Source organism: Gigantopelta aegis, chromosome 10 (assembly GCF_016097555.1).
Source record: "Gigantopelta aegis isolate Gae_Host chromosome 10, Gae_host_genome, whole genome shotgun sequence".
Classification (NCBI taxonomy): domain Eukaryota; kingdom Metazoa; phylum Mollusca; class Gastropoda; order Neomphalida; family Peltospiridae; genus Gigantopelta; species Gigantopelta aegis.
The window spans coordinates 54286879-54309824 of NC_054708.1; the positions used below are offsets into that span (position 1 = coordinate 54286879).

Consider the following 22946-nt stretch of genomic DNA (forward strand, 5'->3'; position numbering starts at 1 on the left):
GTAATATTACCGGTATGCCAGTGTATTGGGATATTCAACCAGATGATCATATATATTGCGATATAATAACAGTGTACAGTAGTGGTGTGTAATATTACCGGTATGCCAGTGTATTGGGATATTTAACCAGATGATCATATATATTGCGATATAATAACAGTGTACAGTAGTGGTGTGTAATATTACCGGTATGCCAGTGTATTGGGATATTCAACTAGATGATCATATTATATATATTGCGATATAATAACAGTGTACAGTAGTGGTGTGTAATATTACCGGTATGCCAGTGTATTGGGATATTTAACCAGATGATCATATATATTGCGATATAATAACAGTGTACAGTAGTGGTGTGTAATATTACCGGTATGCCAGTGTATTCACCAATATTTACTGTTCTGTAACCTAACAGAAACTGCTGTATAAGTGAAGTATAGGTGAAATATAAGTGAAGTATAAGCGATTCACTAATACTTAACAGAAACTGCTGTATAAGTGAAGTATAGGTGAAATATAAGTGAAATATAAGTGATTCACCGATATTTTACAAAAAACACTGTATAAGTGAAGTATAATTAGTGAAATACAAGTGATTCACTGATATTTTAGAGATACTGCTGTATAAGTGAATATCTATCAAAGGCAGTGGTATGTTCTGTCCGGTCCAAGGAAAGATCATATAAAAGATGACTTGCTGCTTTGAAACATGTAGAGAGCTTCCTCTGAAAACTATGGGTCAGAATTAATTATCAATTTAATTTTTTATATCCAGTAGTCAGTGATGAACTAATCATTAAACAAATGAAAATAGGCAGCAATCTGTCCTTGGAGGCCACATTTCAATATTCTCGGGCAATTGCTGTATTAATGCCACCGCTTACACACCCTATCAGTAAACTACATGTAGCTGTCCACAAAACATAAAAATTGAAGCACAATAGTCTTAACAAACAAAGTGATGTTTCATCCTGACTCACTAATATATCTACCAGCCTTGGTGGTGTCGTGGTAGGCCATCGGTCTACAGGCTGGTAGATACTGGGTTCGATCCCAGTCGAGGCATGGGATTTTTAATCCAGATACCGACTCCAAAACCTGAGTGAGTGCTCCGCAAGGCTTAATGGGTAGGTGTAAACCACTTGCACCGTGACCGACCAGTGATCCATAACTGGTTCAACAAAGGCCATGGTTTGTGCTATCCTGCCTGTGGGAAGCGCAAATAAAAGATCCCTTGCTGCTAATCGGAAGAGTAGCCCATGTAGTGGCGACAGCGGGTTTCCTCTCAAAATCTGTGTGGTCCTTAACCATATGTCTGATGCCATATAACCGTAAATAAAATGTGTTGAGTGCATCGTTAAATAACATTTCTTTATTTCTTTTTTTCACTAATATATCTGAACAGTATATGCAAACAAATATTTTATAAATAATATATATATTTATTTCCAACTGTTTGATTGGATTCTCTCACATCCATTTTCCTCAGTTATGTCCTGTTCAGTGTCATCTTGATATATGTCATCCAACATTCAGATGGGATTCTGAAAAACAAATGTAGTCTGGATAGATCTGCTATGTAATTAGCTATTGTTTATTATTAATGTAAACATTTAGTTCTTTCTGTTAGTTTTAAAAAGACTACCCTAGAGAATCATAGCCTACCAAGTTTCAGGTGTGGGGAATCAAAACTTCAAGAGAAAACAAACTAATTTTCAGTTAAATTTTCAAGTTTACTTTTTTACCTGGTATCAATCAAATCTCAAGGATAAAACAGACTTTGAAATATTCAATGTTGACCTTTAATTTTAATTATGAAGAAATCAAAAAATAAAATACATGATATATATTTGAATCTAAAGAATCTGTACCAATTTTCAGGCCTACAAAATATAAACTATTACGAAAAGATAACAGGTGTTGGACTGGGAGGGAAATAATGAATTTAAAAAAAAAAAACATGCATTTGTCTACATGTATTAGTTTGTACATGTCAACTACATGTACATCATAGAACTGCATGCAACTCCTTTCAAGCTATAGGGGTAAAGCGCTTGATTGATGCATGGTTGACCCATGATCGATCCCTTTGGGCTTTTCTTGTTCCAGCCAGTGCACCACGACTGGTATATCCTGTCTGTGGGATAGTGCATATAAAAGATCCCTTGCTACTAATGGAAAATTGTAGCAGGTTTCTTCTCGCTTAATTAATGATTAATTAATCATCAGCTATTGGATGTCAAACATTTGGTAATTCTGACTCGTAGTCATCAGAGGAAACCTTCTACAGCTTTTCTAATGCAGCAAGGGGTCTTTTATATGCACTTTACCACAGACAGGAAAGCACATACCAGCGGAAAATCAGTGCCTCTATACATGTACATCATAGAACTGCATGCAACTCCTTTCAAGCTATAGGGGTAAAGCGCTCGATTGATGCACGGTTGACCCATTATCGATCCCTGTCGATGGACCCTTAGGGCTTTTCTTGTTCCATGACTGGTATATCGAAGGCTGTGGTATGTGCTATCCTGTCTGTGGGATAGTGCATATAAAAGATCCCTTGCTACTAATGGAAAATTGTAGCAGGTTTCTTCTCGCTTAATTAATGATTAATTAATCATCGGCTATTGGATGTCAAACATTTGGTAATTCTGACTCGTAGTCAGCTACAGCTTTTCTAATGCAGCAAAGGGTCTTTTATATGCACTTTACCACAGACAGTCTTTGTCCAGTTGTGGTGCACTGGTTAGAATGAGAAAAAGCCCTGCATGCTTGTCAGTGACCATGCATGTGATGTCAGATGCTGTTCAAATGTAAACTGGAACTTACTTTTTTTATTATTAAAATGTTTAATTCAAGATGCTCACTCAAGAATATGGGCGGACAAGGAAGAATTGAAAAAATAAATAAAATTCTAATGTTAAGGAAAGTGTAAAAGTTATCCTGAAATAGATGTTTTAAAAATTATCAACCAACTGTCATGCAGAGATTGCATTTCCTACTAACCTGATATTGATAACACATGTTAAAGTTAATTTCCAAGTGATCTGGTATAATCAAACATTTTTGAATAATTATGTATAATGGCTTGTGACATTGAACAGCCACCTCTTATGCATCAAGTCATGCATCTTAAAACAAGATTATTGTTTGCTAAATACATACCAGTCACAAATATTCCCATAATATGATGACCAGAATGTGCTGATGATTTTTCTGAAGAAAAAAAAAAAAATATATATATATATAACTTGTGTTTCTTGTAATCAAAGTAAATGTCCATTTCATCCTCATGCAAACCAATCCATCCCCAAAGGTATGTCAATATCCTATCCAAGAATTTTCCTGTGTCAGTTTAAGAGTTTTATAAAAAAAATTCAAAAGAGAAGACAAGCGTTTTGAACAGAAATTAACTAGCATGGGGCGAAAAGGCTTGATACCACACCCCAGTCAAAGTAATATGAAACAATTTTTATAATATAAATACAAAATGCAACCAAAGATGTGTTGTACATATTTTTGGGCATCCATACCGACAGTTGGGGGTGAAGTGAACGGTGTAAACAAGTAACACAAAATATATTTTAATTTTATATATATTCTCAGCAAACAATAAGTATGCTTCGATCGGCAATTGTTGCACGATTTCGTATGTATTTCATCTTGGTAAGTGCTATCCTGTTGTGGGATGGTGCATAGATAAAAATACATTGCTACTAATTAATTTTTAGCAGGTTCCCTCTCAAAAATTATATGTCAAAATTACCTGTTTGACATCCAATAGCCAATGATTAATAAATCAATGTGCTCTAGTGGTATCTTTAAACAAAACAAACTTACTTTTTGCATAGACAATGAATCCATGACGTTTTGCCCCCAGTTTGACCTGTTCGCCCCATGTACCAGCTCGCCCCCAACTGTTTGCTTGTTCACCCCCAACTATTTGTCAATTCGCCCCCAAATCCCAATTATCCTGAGTCAGTGCGGGCACATTTGACATAATCACCAGTTTAATTAATTAATTAATACATATAAATTTTTATGGGGGTGAACTGGTACCTCTGCGGGGGCGAACTGGTTAAGCACGCGAGGGTGAACTGACATCCGATTTGGGGGCGAAACGTCTGGTACCCTAAACAATTGATGTTTATTGTAGCCCAAACCAAATTTTACTTTCAAATAATTAATTTTGTATGTACAAAAAATATATGAATGCATGACATTGCGACCCCAAGCCTGATCACCAGAAGGGATTATGAAATATACACATTATGTTGCTTAAAATTATAAAACAAAATATTTTATAAGCTCAAAAAAAAGATCAATTAATAACTATCTCTAACCTTACATTAATTCTAACAAATATTTAAAAAATTTGTTGGGGGGGATAAGGAAGGCTTGCCAAACAACAAAATCATCTGGTTTGGGGACGAAACATATGGTACCCCAAAACAATATATATTACTAAGTAAAATGAAAAATGACTGCTACTTGTGATACTTTAAATAAATTAAAATAATTAAAACTAAATTAATTTGCAAACAAAGACTGCTGACCTATCAGAGTACGTGAAACTGGTCATGTGACCTAAATCGCCCCATTAAGCATTACTATCATTGTAAAAAATCTGTACCCATCGGTGAAATAACCAATTTTTTTTTGGTAATAAATGCATCAATTTGGCATCTTAAAATATTTATTTTGCATTTAAATGTATTATTTATGATGTCAACGTGATCTATGTGTATTTAAATTTCCCCCGAAAAAATATTCCTTGATCGGCCATTTTGGAAATTTTCTGTGTCATGACCCAATGTTGCATCATGTAGAACACGTTACATTTGTTCGATTGTCATCAAACATCACACAATATTAGAACAAATACAGTTAAAGATGTCAACTTATATATTAAAGGTGTCTAGAATAAGTAAGAAAATAGTAAAATCATGTTTACCTTTTTTCCATTCCAAATGTGACGAAAATAGTAGGACATCCGAAACTTGACCGAAGTTCTTCATTTTCCGCCATGTGATCGTTTCTGCTCAATCAAAATGATCTCAAATCCAATTCATAGTGCAAAATACACAATGTTTTGTCATTATTTATTATTAAATTTATTTTGGCAAACTGCAAATGGCGCGTTTTTTCCTTTTTTTTATCTCTAAGCCAATCAAATCCCAGGTATGACTGTTCAGGAACCGACCAATCATATTATCGCTTTTAACCTTTGTTTGTCTTTTAAGACGACACAGACTTATAATAGTTATTATTATTATCATAATTATGTACTAATCTAGCGCCTTTGTGGCCTTCTGTCTATTAAGCATTATAAATGATTACTCTGCATATAATAAAATAAACAATGTAATAACAAAACACAACGTAATTATTATCCAGATTCCAATTAACTGAATTATAAATAAATAGAATTTAAACGTACAGATTCCTGAGTAAAGATTTCTCTAAACATTTTCAAGAGCCAGTGTTATGCATAATGTTATACTGTCTTTATTATATTATAAATGAAAGTAATTACGTTTGCAAACACATTTTAAAACAGACTTATGCTGACCGATCTAGTCGGATTATGTATACGACATAACACAGGTCCGTACGCAGGGTGGTGTGGTGATGGTGGGGGGGGGGGGGGGGGGAGGTGCGATGAGTGCGTATGGCATCACCATTTTTTTTTTTTTTTTTTTTTTTTAATACCAAAGCTCATATTTTTTCCCAACGAATATAGATAACGTTACCTAAAGGTGTGGGTATTTTTTTTTTTTTTTTTGTGATGATCCCATCATGAAGAATTCGCCCCCCCCCCCCCCCAAAAAAAAAAGAAGAAAAAAAAAGAAAAAAGAGAAAAGAAAGAAATCATGCCTATGGATTGTAGTTTCTAGAAATGGATTTGTGAGGACCAGGGATGGGAGTGATACACCAGCTTACTTTATTTTTCTTCCTTGTGATTTAACAAAAAAAACTAACATTTTTATTATTATGTGTGTGAAAATTCAGATTAAAAACCCAAAACAAAATCAATCTTAATAAATAATAGACCAAAAGTAATGATACCTGAAAAAGGAGGGGGGGGGGGGGGGGAGGGGCACAATCTGTTATAGTAATATCAATTCATTTTAATTTGGTTTTTGTGCCTATTTTCACACAATCTGGTAACAAAACAAAAAAGTGGTGGTGGGTGGGTGTGAGATACAGCATTGGCTAGCAGGAACAACAGCACCGACAGCAACTGCCATATGTATGTGTGTCTGTATTATTATAATAACAACAAATTAACAATAATTATGAATTTTTTTTAAACAATTTTTATTGACTTCAATTTTTTTAAATTATTTATTTTATTATTTAATTGAAATTATAATTATATTATTATTTAGCAGCAATATATATATATATATATATATATGTATGAGATGTGAGTGGTAGCCTACCCTGTAATATTTCGTTTTTAGCCCCCCACCCCCTAAAATAAATCCATACTGTGGTCGATAAACATTGTGACGGAGATCACCTCTCCCCCCCCCCCCCCCCCCATGAGCTACTTTTTACAGATCTTTATTACGACAGGTGTGTTGGGGTGGGGGAGTCTATTGAAAGTGAGGAGGTAGTATGGGATAATTACAAGATGATCCTGTTTTAATCATATATAACCATATGTATCAATATATCTTGTAATTATCCGATACTACCCCCTCACTTTCAATAGACTCCCCCCACCCCAACATTTTTTTTTTTTTTTTTTTTTTTTTTTTTTTAAATTATCGTAAATACTATCTAAATCTGCTACATGTATCTTTGGTTGTTTAGCCACTGTTCCCAATGAATTCGATAAATCCTGTGAGAAGTTATGAATTTTTAAAAAATAACCCTGAAAATGTTTTGGACTTTTCCCCATTCATTTGGAACACATCATTTCCTTTGCAAAAGGACTATCTCCAAACTAATTGTTCACTTATATTTCACTTATAGAAACAAACAAAAAATGTCTTAATTCCAGTTCACTTATACCACTGATAAACCACTTATAGGTGAAATATATGTGGAGTATCAGTGAAGTATCAATTAACAATTTTTTTCACTTATACACACTGATACTTCACTTATACCAATATATAGGTAACTTATAAGTGGCGTATAAGTAAAGTATATTCCACTTATAAGTTTGTATAGGTTATTTCCGTAAGGGATATTGCGATATAATAACAGTGTACAGTAGTGGTGTGTGATATTACTGTTATGCCAGTGTATTGGGATATTTAACCAAATGATCATATATATTGCGATATAATAACAGTGTACAGTAGTTGTGTGTAATATTACCGGTATGCCAGTGTATTGGGATATTCAACCAGATGATCATATATCGCGATATATAATAATATATTACAGTAGTGGTGTGTAATATTACCGGTATACCAGTGTATTGGGATATTCAACCAGATGATCATATATTGCGATATAATAACAGTGTACAGTAGTGGCGTGTAATATTACCGGTATGCCAGTGTATTGGGATATTTAACCAGATGATCATATATTGCGATATAATAACAGTGTACAGTAGTGGCGTGTAATATTACCGGTATGCCAGTGTATTGGGATATTTAACCAGATGATCATATATTGCGATATAATAACAGTGTACAGTAGTGGCGTGTAATATTACTGGTATGCCCGTGTATTGGGATATTTAACCAGATGATCATATATTGCGATATAATAACAGTGTACAGTAGTGGTGTGTAATATTACCGGTATGCCCGTGTATTGGGATATTTAACCAGATGATCATATATTTATACTTAGTGTGAGTACTTAGTGGAGTTTATACAATACAAACATAGCAATTGCATGCATTATAGGCTAGTAAGAACGGTACATATACAGGTACTACATAATTATAGATGGTTATGTCTATATCTATGTATGTTTGTATATATGTGTGTATGTGTGTGTATGTATATGTATATATGTATGTATGTATGTATGTATGTATATGTATGTATGTATGGTATGTGTGTATATATATATGGATGCAGATGATTCTCCTCTAGACTTTTCGTCCACAGACGATTCGTCCACTAAAAATGTGTCCACTGTTGAACTCGAGACGATTCGTCCACAACCAAATATTGTTCTGGAACAATTCGTCCACTATAAAAAAAATTCTATTAGTTATTTACCATATATTTCTTCTGTGGACTAAATAAATGTATGGACACTTTTTCATTTTAGTGGAATATCGACATAGAGAATTGCCAGAGAAGTGCCGATTGTAACCAAACCTAACAGCTTTGCCATGCCTATATCTCTGACATTGCCAGTGGCTTTGCCCACAGCAGAAGGGGGGTTACCAAGTATGATGGGGGAGAATTTGATAGACATACTCTAATATTGGTGTAATATTGTAAATTACGAAATTTTCATCCGATGCGCATTGACTATTATCTTCCGACGCGAACTTCCCAGTAGAAACCAAAAATGTCAAAGAAATGAGTACAGTAATACAGCAATCGCAATGTAGAAATGGTAATTTAGCAAGTTGTTACTAGCTTTGTTTTTTAAATAATATATCAGAATTATAGGTGTAATTGAAGAGCAATTTGAATAACAACATATCAATAAAGTACTATAAACAATGGACACAGACAGAAAAATAACAAGTTGATAGTGCCACTAAACTTTAGTTTGTTTCATATACTAGTTCTAGTAATTTACCAAAAAATGAAAATAATTAACCATTTCAATGGTTAAGAAATAACGTTAGATTTATTGGTCTAAATGTTGTAATCGAGTGGACGAATTGTCCGAGGTGGGTGGATGAATTGTATGTGGACGAATTGTACGGTGACAAATTGTACGGTGACAAATTGTACCGTGGACGAAACGTCTGTGGACGAAACGTCCAGAGGACGAACCGTCTGGAAAGCATATATATATATTAACCACTATTGTACACTGTTATTATATCGCGATATATGATCATCTGGTTAAATATCTGGTATTTGGATATTTAACAAGATTATCATATATTGCGATATAATAACAGTGTACAGTAGTTGTGTATAATATTACCGGTATGCCAGTGTATTGGGATATTCAACCAGATGATCATATATCGCAATATATAATAACAATGTACAGTAGTGGTGTGTAATATTACCGGTATACCAGTGTATTGGGATATTCAACCAGATGATCATATATTGCGAAATAATAACAGTGTACAGTAGTGGTGTGTAATATTACCGGTATGCCAGTGTATTGGAATATTTAACCAGATGATCATATATTGCGATATAATAACAATTTACAGTAGTGGTGTGTAATATTACTTAAACATTTTCCCAGTTTCACATGGTTTACCATGTTTTACCATTACTGCAATTCGTGCAAATCTGAGATGTCAAAATGTCATTATACGGGGTAAGGGATAGGCTGATTAATTGTGCTTTGCGGAAATCATGGTTTAGGCATTCCAATTTGCGTACCACGGTTTATTTCAAATTTGTCTTTTATCTTGCTGGTAATGCCAGTGATGAGATAAGGTTTTTCAGCCAATTACAGTGCTTCATTTCATGACACAGGACATGTTTTCGTGGGCGAAGGTGATGTGTATTTTTCATTATATTGAGAATGTATTTCTTATACATTGAGAATATGTTACCGTAGTTATTTGTTAATGTTGCAGAGTATATTTGTATAACTTCAGACTATATTTGTGCATCTTGAGAGTACATTTATACAACTTGAGTATTTTTTTATGTCGATAATAAACACATCGCTTTATGTATTTTTAAATATGATTGTTATTGTTTTACAGGGTTTTTGTGATAAGACTACCCTCAATAGAGAACCCTATACATGTACATCGAATTGGTTCCATCGTTTGTTGACAAATAGTGATCTTAACATTTTCTAATGCAGATGAATACAATATCTCTATTGTATGTAATTCCACTATGTATAATCCAGCATATAATTTAGCCACTAGCATTGTAATGCAGCTTTAACAATATAATAAATTAACAACTTACCCCATGGTAGATAATCAAATCTGGAAAAAAATGATTGTAAAAAGTATAAACTTAAACTGCCACTCCATGGGAGCAAACTATTTTTGATTTTTTTGTCTAGAGATCTAAAGATATGTTTAACAAGGTGTTATATATATATATATATATATATATATATATATATATATAAATGCCATAGAAAATATGTTGTAGACAGTTTTCTGAAGGTATTTTTCTTATTTTATTTTTAGTTTTCTATAACAAGAATGCATCAAAGGTAATGCATGGATATCGGTTTAGTACTGACAAGTCACCTGAAGGCGGATCATGTTCTGTAAATCCGACGTCTGGCCAGGCTCTCATTACCAAATTCACCGTGTTCTGTCCTGGGTACATGGATAATGACTCACCTTTGACATACAGTGTCTACCTGAAGAAGAAAGGCAAATCAGGTATACCTGTAGTTATTGAAGAACAAGCAAATTAGTGTTGGGCATCAGTTGGAACTTCATCATGATCAGGATCATCAGGTTTTAATGGGAAGACTTTCTGACAAGTGGCACTCATGCATTATACACCATTCCGATTTTAAAATTTGTATTGCCATAACACACTGATCGGTATATCCACTCTATTATTTCCGACCTAATTGTGAGCATGTATGTGACTGAAGCGTAGAATGGCTAAAATTAAAAATAAATACTAAAAATCTACGAAATTCCACAGTTGGTGGTTTAAAAAAAAAAGAAAAAAAAAAAGAAAGAAGAATAAAATAATGTTCAGTCAAATCGTGGGTTTTCCCCAACCATGTCGGCTACTCCCTACCATTTTTACAACTTTCTATCATGTACCCACCATGCCAAAACCATTAAATGTGTACATATTTGACTGATAACACTTGAGTGTTTGCAATAAAAAAACGTAACAGCATTTAATAAAGTTTTAATTTGTAAAACACCACGTTCCATTCTTCGCTGTTTACTTCTGGGTTCTATTCAGTGTTTGTTATCGCAATTTAATATGAAGATACACATGTTTAAAAATACAAATTATTTGTTTGCTGAGTAGTGTAAATTCAACCAAATTTGTCAGCATGATTATTTTTAATAAATTATTTCAGTGAAAAAAACAACCCCAAACCCAACTCAAACAAAATTATTAAAGTTATGGTAACACAAATAAATATTATATATATATATATATACATTCAATGTAAAATTAAAAATTATATATGTATACATGTAATACAATTTTTAAAAAGCAAAAACGGTAACATCATTTAATAAAGTTTTAATTTGTAAAACGCCATGTTCCATTCTTCTGGGTATAAATGTTTCTTTCGTTCATATGCTACAAATGCCAGAGGCGTAGCTGTTATGATTAATAATAACTTCGAATACAGTGTACACGAAATTAAAATGGACAACTTGGGGAATTTTATTTTAATAGATATTACAATTGAAGGTGAAAGAATTACACTAGCAAATATATATGGACCAAATGATGACAACATAATTTTCTTTCAAAACATATTTGAGTATATTGTACAATTTGGAAATGATAAATTCATAGTATGTGGAGACTATAATCTAGTATTAACTCAAGACTTGGACACTAAAAACTATTTACATGTTAACCACCCAAAGGCTGAAGAAGTAGTTGTTGAAAATATGGAAATGTTTGATGTAAAGGATGCATTTAGAGAATTATATCCAAATTTTAGATGATATACTTGGAGAAAAAACACACTGCCAAAACAAGCCAAATTAGATTTTTTCCTTATAACAAATAATTTAATGCCAACTACAGAGAGAATAATAGTTGATAATAGCTATCGGTCAAACCACTCAGCAGTAGTTTTATTTATACAGCTAAACCAATTTAAAACAGATAGAGGTCTGTGGAAATTCAATAATTCATTGCTATTATGTAAAGATTATGTTAATCTAGTAAAGGATACAATCATAAAAATTAAATACCAATATGCAGTACCAGTATATAATTATGAAAGACTAGAATTGATTTCAGATGATGAAATCCATTTTTCTGTAAACGACCAACTTTTCTTAAAAACACTGCTCATGAAAATAAGAGGTAAAACAATAGCTTATGCAGCTTTTAAAAAGAAACAAAATAATGGATTAGAAACTAAGTTGTGCGATAATGTTTGGAGGAAGAAGAAAATATTGATTCAAAAGAAATTGAAAAAAAACCTTATGAATTAATGGAACTGCGAAGAAAAAAGCTCAAAGGTCATTATATTCAGTCATGTGTGAAATGGATAGTAGAAGGAGAAAAACCAACAAAATATTTTGTAACTTAAAATCAAGGAACTATTTTAGCAAACTTGTCTCAAGAAAATGGAAAAGAAAATTATATATGAATACATGTAATAAAATTTTAAAAATCAATAACATGCATATATAATTACAGAAATAAATATTAAATTTTCAAATGATGAAAAATAAATAGGAAATTAAAAATATTAAATATACTGTTTTTTGTTCTTAATTTTCTTTTTCTTTTTTACATGTAAGTAGAAATATAACAATGCTTTTTCATGCATGTTTACACGAAATTAGAAATGATAGTGGTATTGTTTTGCAATATTTATAATTTGTTAATGTAAATAATTTACTTTGTATGTACAAAATGACAGAATTTAATTGGAATTCTGATTTCACTGAGCCTGTTTTGACATACCGGTATCTAAATATTCTACTTTTCAGTACTTATATTAAGAAAAGTCCACTGTAAATTATCTTAATCATGGTTCATACACTTATTTACCAAGAAAATTCATGACTTTCCATGATTTGCACTGACCATGAAATTAACAGCAATTGAAAACTGCTTTAGAGATTATACTTTTTTTTCTCTCAAAAGGCTTTAAGAGTAATAAATTATAAATTAAAGAAACAAAATACTGGTATTTTACAAATGTGGATTTCTAAAACCAGATGCAGCAAGAAATAATTATGACTCACTTAACATACCTGCACAAGTGTACTCTATATATAAAAGTACATTTATGGTTTACTATAGTTTTAAGTGAATATAGGTACAACACCAATTAACTTAACACTAATTACATTAATTTCAAGAGATGCATTACATGCACTATTCACACATGGCTTGTTTCATGTTCAATATATGATCACAATTACTTGCTTAGCATGTACATGTATTTGAACATAAACAATAACTATTTGGTATTTATATTCTAAGTCTAACAGTGTGGGGGTTTTTCAATGCCATGCTAGAATTTATCATAATGTAGTCAACATACTCCCCCAAAAAGTAAAAGTATTATAACTGTCTAGTTAGGCAAAAAAAAAAAAAAAAAGACCCCCCCCCCCCCCCCCCTCCAAAAAAAATAATAAAATAAAATAAAATAAAATAAACTGAACAAATATTAAAATTTCCAATTTCAGGATATTTATGTAAATAAATTCTAGATTATCATTTGGAAAGTATTTTGTTATGGTCAGTTTGTTTTTGGGTCAGTAGCAAAAACCAAACAGTTTGTTCTGTTATGCCTCAAGTATTTAATCAAATCTCACATTGCAAAACAAGCTCCTCAGTCTCTTTAGAGTAACCAATACTGAAAAGAAAAGAAATATTTCATTACAACATCTCAGGACATTTTACATTTGGTGTGAAACATCTGTGTTTCAGAAAAACAGCCTTCATAATTTTGACCCATTGTCATTTTGACACTTGGCACTGACTCACTGAGAAGGTAAACCCATGGCCACCACACAGGCTACTGCTAACAATTACTTTAATTTCAGCATTTTCACTTTCATTGCAGTTATTTGTTTACACCACCATCACAGCATCCTTTGGTAGTGTTTTTGTCAGTAATTTCAGATATACTTAGTATAAAAAGAAAATGCATCCTACATAGATATTACATCTTACAAAAGAGATACTTAACTAGTAAGCCCCCTATAGACAGATTAACAAAGGAATAATCAAATACAGACTAACAAATGAAGAAAATTAAAATTTATTCTGCCTTGTGCCTAAAACAAATTCTGGGAACATGACTAAAAAATATTAGGTAGGGCCAGTCTAAAGTTTTTAAAAAAACTACATTTGTACTCTTTTTAATTAGAAAAAAAAAAAAAAAATAATAATAAATAGGGGAAAATAATTAGGGTAAGCCCTTTTTTATTTTAGGTAGGGCCAGTTTCAAGAACATTTTTTTGTTACGCCTTAATGGGCACACCACATCTTCACTATTGTATGTCTATATTGTATATATGCTATTTGCATGTCTCAAACAATTTTTCTTCTTCTTTAAATTGTGTATTAGGGGCTGTGGAAGAGGTGAGGGCCGATAGGGCCATGGTCTCCTCTTTTTTCCTGTTAGTGTGCTCAAAAGTCTGGAGATGCCCTATGTTAACATGTGATATTTAAACTTATTCTGGGTGAGCATGTCTTTAAAAAGGTTTTTGGCAATGACATACAGACGTCTTGTTTTCCAGCGATTCACTGTTGGTTTTGGTTGTATTTTGTCACATAATAGATCTGTTAAGCAGTCCAGACATTCTTTGTGCAATGCCTCATCATCTAAAAAAATATGACCACTTTTCCTGTTCGTACAGTGGTGGACAAAGTAATTTTATACGACCAGTGGCTTCAATTCACATTACCGAACAGCTGTTTAAAGCAAGACTCTAGGGTGTATAGTAACGACGTGACCTCTAAGAGAATGATAATTTCTGGGCATTCTGCACCAACCGATCAACTTTTGATTTTACAATCGGACAAAATGAATATGAAATGACGAAACAAAGCAGACATGATACTCTTCAATACAATTCAGGTGCAGCTAAAACACTGTACCTGAAGTGGAAACAGTAATGTGTCATCAACTACAAATTCTTGTTGGCCACATGTAAAAATTGATAATTGTTTTTCTTATTTGTAAGGCCAGATCTTTATAATAACACCATACATTTTTACGAATCGTGCATGCATTCTGTGGCAAACTACACCGAGATATGCTAAAGAGATGCTACTCAAACAGATTTTTTTATGTGTATAAATCTTGGGCTAGATTACATACTTCGGGGTGGGGGTGGGGGTTTACACTCGCAAATTACATAATAAACTCTTTCCACGTTAGAAATTTATACATATAGTTAACACCAAAAGAAATGCAAATGAGGAGTATAATTAGTTTATAATTAGAATAGGTCTACTTGATTACCAATGCTAATTTTAATGAAATTATAAAGTGTGTATGAACCTGTAATTCTGTTTTTGATTTTTGTAGTCCTGATATTTAGAAAGTTTAATGTGTTTGTTTGCCATAATGAAGTGGTGTAGTAATAAGCTGTTTTCTCATTTCAGATACTCTCTTGTATCAAGGAAATGAAGAAACAACTAGTTTAATACTTCCTGCGGGGCCACAGTCCAACTCTTGGCTCCAGCAGTTAACAGTTTACATTTCAGACTCTTTTGATTCCAGCACAATATATCTGTTAACGGTACAGGTAAAGGTGTATAAAAGATAAACATGTGTTTTTTCATATAAAATAAACATTCATGCTAATCCATATGACTGCTATTTGATTCCTTTATGCGAAAACTGAAATCAACATGAAATGTCCTCTCCATTTTGGGATACAGACACACAGAAACAAACACAAGCTCAATAGCACACGCAGACATATTGGAGTGTGCCGATGTTTAGCTGAATGTGGATGCTATCGGATTTCTTGCTGTAGTGTGTGTATTAGTGATTAATATGTGGATTTGTTTAAATCAAGGAACTCGAAAATGATTGATGTAAAGGTATTTGATGCCAAACATATGATTGTCGTGGTATTAAAGCAGGAATCTTTGACTACCGTTTGGTGGGCAGCCATTGCGCAAAAAATACATAGCTTTGTCTGTGACTGTAAGGGCTAAATAATCGTCCAAATGTCTGGCTAGCCCTCTTACAGTCAGAGTACTCAGGCTAGTTTTCACCGACAGTGGTGAAATTGTATGCATCCCCATAGAGCCAATCTTTGACTCATAGGAACAAAATAATATGATATATAAAATAGATTTAAAATGAATATATAAACTACCGTAGTATAAAAAGTAAGAAAGAAAATGTTCATATACATATATGGCTTCAGTTTACTTAATTGTCAGAAACATTTCATTGGTTGGCTCTTGACAAATACAACCAATAGACAGACGCCTTAGTAATGGCACAAAACTATGTAGCCAATTTACTGATTTCAGGTTATAATGAGAAATAAAGATATTTAATTTTCAGAATGTTCAATGTAATAAGAAATAGTCTTGGAAAAAAAGAGGATTTTGAAGAAAAAAATCCAGATATTTGGCATGAATTCCGGAATTCCGAATATGGGACGGAAATTCCAGAAAGTTGGTAGCTCTGCATCTCAAAAGTCCTAAGTTTTAACACACTATCCTCAACTCTCTATTTACCCCTTGCTGTCTTATTTCCAGCATAATTATTTTAACCTTCTATTTTAAAAAATAACGGGAGGCCATGTTTTACTTTCTACATTTGAATCGCTAGGAGTGTGACTGATCCCTCTGCTCTCCTTGCAGATAATGTGTTTATTGGAATAATTTACCTTGCATCCAGATTCTAACTCTGTCTTTCTGATGCTGCTTTTCAGGTTGAGAACAATCAAGATGATGAAAAGACATTTCTTAAATCATTGAATGATCTTGCTACTGAAGCTGTTGAAGAGAAACCATCAGGTACAAGTACAAATGAGCTAACAAGACAAATTGGCGGTATTTGTTAACATTTTAAGTGAGAAATTTAGGGAGGATATTTAAACAGTAATTCATGAATACAAAATGGAAATATTTCACTAGTTTGCTAGAACATTACCAAGGAAAGTTTTCCGAATTCTATCAGTTTATAGCACAATATTGTAATGCCATCCACTTTAAAGTGATCCTTCAGTCAAAATGCTTGGTGAGTCTCCTTTGTTCACTTTGTTGTGATAGCAGTGATAAAGTATAAATACTAAACTGTCAGTTAATGTGCCACAGGAATGAAACCCGTATCTTGTTACCTTTTTGCACCTATATGTCACGTTTACAATGTATATGAATCCTACCAAAGTTTAGAAATAACTGACAAGGCATTTTTTTTATATATTCGTAATAATCGATCACATTTTTAGCCCTATCTGAAAACCCCCCACTGAAAGCTACACACCAAGTTACATAATGACATGTGACGTCACAACATGGCTTGACTGTCGGCCGGTATTAAAAAGAAAGAAATGTTTTATTTAACGACACACTCAACACATTTTATTTACAGTTACATGGCGTCAGACATATGGTTAAGGACCACACAGATATTGAGAGAGGAAACCCACTGTCGCCACTTCATGGGCTACTCTTTCTGATTAGCAGCAAGGGATCTTTTATATGCACCATCCCACAGACAGGATAGTACATACCACAGCCTTTGATATACCAGTCGTGGTGCAAAGGCTGGATTATTAAAGAGAACGATACCAAAGAGAACGATACTGACACGTGGGACCAGACTACGAAAAAATCGGTGTACGAAACCTTTCGATTAAAAAAAAAAAAAAATTGTCTTGTGTATGGAGGTACAAAAATTGCTGTGAAAGGTGTTAGATCTTGAAACATCCATGAATTACTAATACAGGTAACATGACATTGTTTACATTGCGAGGCTAGCTTGGAAAACAAATTGACAATTGTAGCTCACACGAAAGGATTTTATAAAATAGAATCTGGAGTGATCATATTTTCACCAAAGACTACGATAATCACAACACGTCGACATTATGGTTTTAAAAAATACAACTAAAACTGCTTGAAAATGTTTTCTGTTTGACATTATCGCATGGGGCCAGCAGACATGATGACCTGTAGGCCTATACATATGTAGTCGGACAAATGTAAACATGGATATAAGATTCATAGGGCGAGTTCATATTGATAACACAAATAAGACATTTCAATTTTACTTCTGTACTTCATGAGTGTACTTTAAAAAAATAAATAATAATAATGTGTGTGACTATAGTAATAGGCAAGAACCGTGGGCCCCCTCCCGACCAGTTTGCTGTAATAAGTGGGGGTTTTATAAACAGTAAAGTACTCTTAATACGAACTGGAAGGGACCGTGATAATTATTTCATTATAATAAGTGGGGTTTTATAAACAGTAAAGTACTCTTAATACGAACTGGAAGGGACCGTGATAATTATTTCATTATAATAAGTGGGGGTTTTATAAACAGTAAAGTACTCTTAATACGAACTGGAAGGGACCGTGATAATTATTTCATTATAATAAGTGGGGTTTTATAAACAGTAAAGTACTCTTAATACGAACTGGAAGGGACCGTGATAATTATTTTGTCATAATAGTAGTTCGTTGTACACATTTGAAGAAGTGGACCATTTTCATTTCAAAAGTTGGCCATATTGGATGTTTCTCATTTAAACACCATACATATGGCCTATACATATTTTAACACAATTTATTGTAAACAATAAACAATAAATGCATAATAGAACTTCAAATCGAAAGTTCATTTAATGACAGGTTTTTTAATTTATTTTTTATTGTAATTTGTTTTTGTCTGCTTAAGGAGCTTTCTCATTATGCGATTAGTCATACTGGCCTGTCACATGTGATCAAATAGTTCCGTGAGAACACCTAAATCGGAACGACTGTAGTCTTATATGACAGGTTGTGTCGGCATCATACCGATTAGAATATGTCCTATTTCTCTCAGCCAATCAACTCACATTAAAGTACAACCGTTTAATTTTGTTACTTCAGGGTTTTTCATTTGCTTCTATGCATGTCAAAATGCCCGCATTTCATGAGTCCATAAACCCTATTATTGTCCAGATGTGGTGAATAATTGTTATGTTATATAATGCCATCAGTAAATTATCTACATTCAGGGTTTCTTTATTTCACTGGAAATTTTTATCCATTTACATTTCCCGCAAAATATTTTAAAACTAACGAGCTTTGTTTGACGTCATGAAATCTTTTGACGTATCCTCTTCCCACACACACGATTCAAGTCACTACGATAAATTGCATAATGAGAATGCCACTTTACTTTATGAAATATATACATGTATATAATGAATAATAATTTATAAACATACTCATTTCTTTGTCCATCCAGGCCGATGTCAAAATCTATTCGATAAGCCTTTAGCATCCATCATGTGTTCATCCTAAAATAATATTGCCATTATGTGTTTATTGTAAACAAAATTTCTGTCAAACTGCATAAATGTATTTGATAAGCAGCTGCAGGGTTTGGTTTGTTTTGGGGGTTTTCAGCTGTTTTTTGTTTGTTTGGGTTGTTTGGGGGTTTTCTGTTGTTTTTTGTTTGTTTGGGTTGTTTTGTTTTTTTCTGTTTTTTGTTTGTTTGGGTTGTTTTGGGTTTTCTGTTGTTTTTTGTTTGTTTGGGTTGTTTTGGGGTTTTCTGGTGTGGGTTTTTTTCTTTTTCTGTTGTTTTTTGTTTGTTTGGGTTGTTTTGGGTTTTTCTGTTGTTTTTTGTTTGTTTGGGTTGTTTTGGGGGTTTTCTGTTGTTTTCTGTTGTGTTTGGGTTGTTTTGGTTTTGGGGGATTGGGGCACGGAAAGTGTTCCTTCAGTTTAATCACAACAAGAATTTGGGCCCCAAGTGAATTTGCAGGGGCACCAAGTCAAATGTTTCCTTCAAAAGGTGGAACAAAAATTATTTCACCCGATGCCTTGGGTTCTAGCCTGGATACCGATGCCGTTTATCATATTGCCAATGGACATTTACTATTTCTTACATATATATCATATTTTGGGGGAACAACAGCAAGTAAGGGCAACCATGGCAGATTCTTCGCTGTGGTAAAATTTGAACCCTGTAGCTTAGCTGTATTTAATTTATAGTGATATATATGCAATGTGTGTGTGGACAGTTACTGGGTGTATATACTATAATACTAATAGTTGGATTTAGAGCGATATATATGCATATGTGTGTGGACAGTTACTGGGTATATATACTATAATACTAATACATGGATTTATAGCAATATATATGCATGTGCGTGTGGACAGTTACTGGGTATATATACTATAATACTAATAGATGGATTTATAGCGATATATATGCATGTGTGTGTGGACAGTTACTGGGTGTATATACTACAATATTAATAGATGGATTTATAGCGATATATATGCATATGTGTGTGGACAGTTACTGGGTATATATACTATAATACTAATACAGTCGACCTTCGATAACTCAAACTTCGATCTTTCGTAAACGTCGATCTCTCGAAGTGAAACGGCGGTCCCGGCCGAACTGCTATACAAACTAGTAATAACAGACTTCGAACACTCAAACTTCGAACATTCGAAAAACTCTATCTCTCAAAGTAATTTTGTGGTCCCACCATAAAAAAATAAGGGATATTGCACTTCCAAAACTCGAAGTTTGTGGAGTGACTGAGCCTTTTAACTGTACCGGTAATACTTTAAAGAAAAATGAATTGTCACCCAAGCCAAGCGTGAGTGTCCCGACTGGTCTCGGCTATCGATGATACACGCGGTAATTACAGAATAATAGATCGCCGACTATGCGGAACGAAATGATCCGACATGCCTGCATTGGGTTGTCAGTGTTTGTACACGGCAGCGGGCCTCATTACACAAAGTACGGATAGTCTTGTAATCTTCAAAGAACTGTTGTAATAACAATTAACGCTGTTTGTTTTTTCTCTTAAACGAGTGCATCGTGTCATCTACGATAAAGAACTGTTTCCGCCATGCTGGGTTTGACGTTAAAAACACAGAGTTGACACACGATGATGACGACCCCGATGACGACGACGATGTTGACCCCGATGACGACATCCCACTCTCTACACTGCTGCAACACGGACTGACACGTGACACTATGACTCGCTACATCAATCTTGATAATGACATACCAATCTGCACGAAAATGACCGACGTCGACATAGTAGACGAAATTAAAAATGCCAAACAGACAACAAACGATGACGACGACGACGAGGATGAAGAAAGTACAGAAACGAGACCCTGCAACAGCGAACAGGCCATGGAAGCGTGTGCTAACCTTAGGTGCTACCTGCAGAACCGTGAACATTCGGAAGAAATGCTGCTCAATCTGTGCAAGATTACAGACACAGTAATGAAAGACGATTTTTTAAGCAAGTGTGCCAAACAATCTTTAATTAAAAAAAAATTCTGATAGTTCTGCTCTTTGTACTTTGTGATTTGAGAGCTATAAATTATTTTGTACTGTTGTGAATGTTTTATATGTAAAAAAAAAAGTACATAACCTAGTGCTATATGGCATACAGCGTTTTGATTTGTTATGTTATGTCTCGCTATGTTAGTGAGGGTTTTTAAAATGATTTTTGTGATTTACAATAATTTTGCTATTTATATTGTGTATTTTTTATTTGGTAAACAAACGTACTTAGTGCTAATCGACATTCAGTATTTTAATTTATTACAACGTTACGTTCCGCCTTGTTTTTACATTTGAAAAATATATCAACTTTAATTTATCGCTTACTTCCGGTTATATCTAAGTACGTGCTTTCAGTTTTTGTTTTTTTACTTTACTGTCAATTAATACAATAAAAGTACATAGAGATGTACGTCAAATTGATCGGATTTATCTCGTTTCTGTTAATATTTACTTAGTTTTATCATATACACAGAAGAAATGTGCTAACATCCGATGTCAACAAAATGATAATACTGCAATGCAGTTTCACTTTGAGGTCTGCTGTACAAATTTTGAACACTCGAACTCCCTGAAACTCGAACTATTTCGTCGTCCCCTTCAACTTCGAGTTAATGAAGTTTGACTGTAGATGGATTTATAGCGATATATATGCATGTGTGTGTGGACAGTTACTGGGTGTATATACTATAATACTAATAGATGGATTTATAGTGATATATATGCGTGTGTGTGTGGACAGTTACTGGGTGTATATACTATAATACTAATAGATGGATTTATAGTGATATATATGCGTGTGTGTGTGGACAGTTACTGGGTGTATATACTATAATACTAATAGATGGATTTATAGTGATATATATGCGTGTGTGTGTGGACAGTTACTGGGTGTATATACTATAATACTAATAGATGGATTTAAAAAATAAAATACCAGTATATCGAAAGGTCTTGCAACAAATAGTGTTTCCACCTCTAACCCTTTTTCATTATCAGTCCTTTTATATATAAATCACATGCTTAAATAGCAGTTTCATCATGAATGGTGTAATTTCCAAGATAAAACTAAACAAAAACAAGTGGTGAATTTCTATGGTACTGGTAATAATTCCAAATTTACCACTTTACGAAATCTAATTTGAATACAGTGACTTTTCACCTTTGGAAATATTTATAGTTCTAAAATCGTACCATAAAATACTACCGATGGTAAAAACTAGTTTTCTTTACAATTAACATATATAGTTTGTAAAACAAAACAAAGTGAAAATTTGTCTCACCAAGACGTTAGTTGTTGGCTTCTTCCAACTCGTCTGATGTCATCTCGACAGTCCTATATCTATCTCCGTATCAATACTATCAAATTCAGGCTCGAACTGATACGGCAAGACACCTTTGCTTTCTCCATCACTTCTATCATGTCCTGACATGATGGATAAGTCCAAGAAACTATCGGAAAGGGAATCATCTGCACAAATATAACTTCATTCCTTCATTTTGTAAAATTCTCTAGCACTCTCGAATAACATCTTTTTGCATGTCATAGGCTAAAAAATAGTCCTGTTGCCATCTGACAAGTGTTTGTCATTGAGGCGTTTCAGAAAACAATCCTATTAAAAATGTGTCACGTTTAAAAAAAATGA

General features: G+C 33.4%; 1 protein-coding gene across 1 annotated transcript in view; it reads left to right on the top strand.

Moving 5' to 3' along the window:
- LOC121383694 (sperm receptor for egg jelly-like) overlaps window positions 1-22946 on the top strand; it is a 183480-nt gene that overhangs the window by 105256 nt on the left and 55278 nt on the right. The window contains exons 9-11 of the mRNA XM_041513788.1: window positions 10286-10486; window positions 15399-15541; window positions 16691-16775. Of these exons, the coding sequence (XP_041369722.1) occupies window positions 10286-10486; window positions 15399-15541; window positions 16691-16775 (429 nt within the window). The remainder of the gene's footprint in view (window positions 1-10285; window positions 10487-15398; window positions 15542-16690; window positions 16776-22946) is intronic.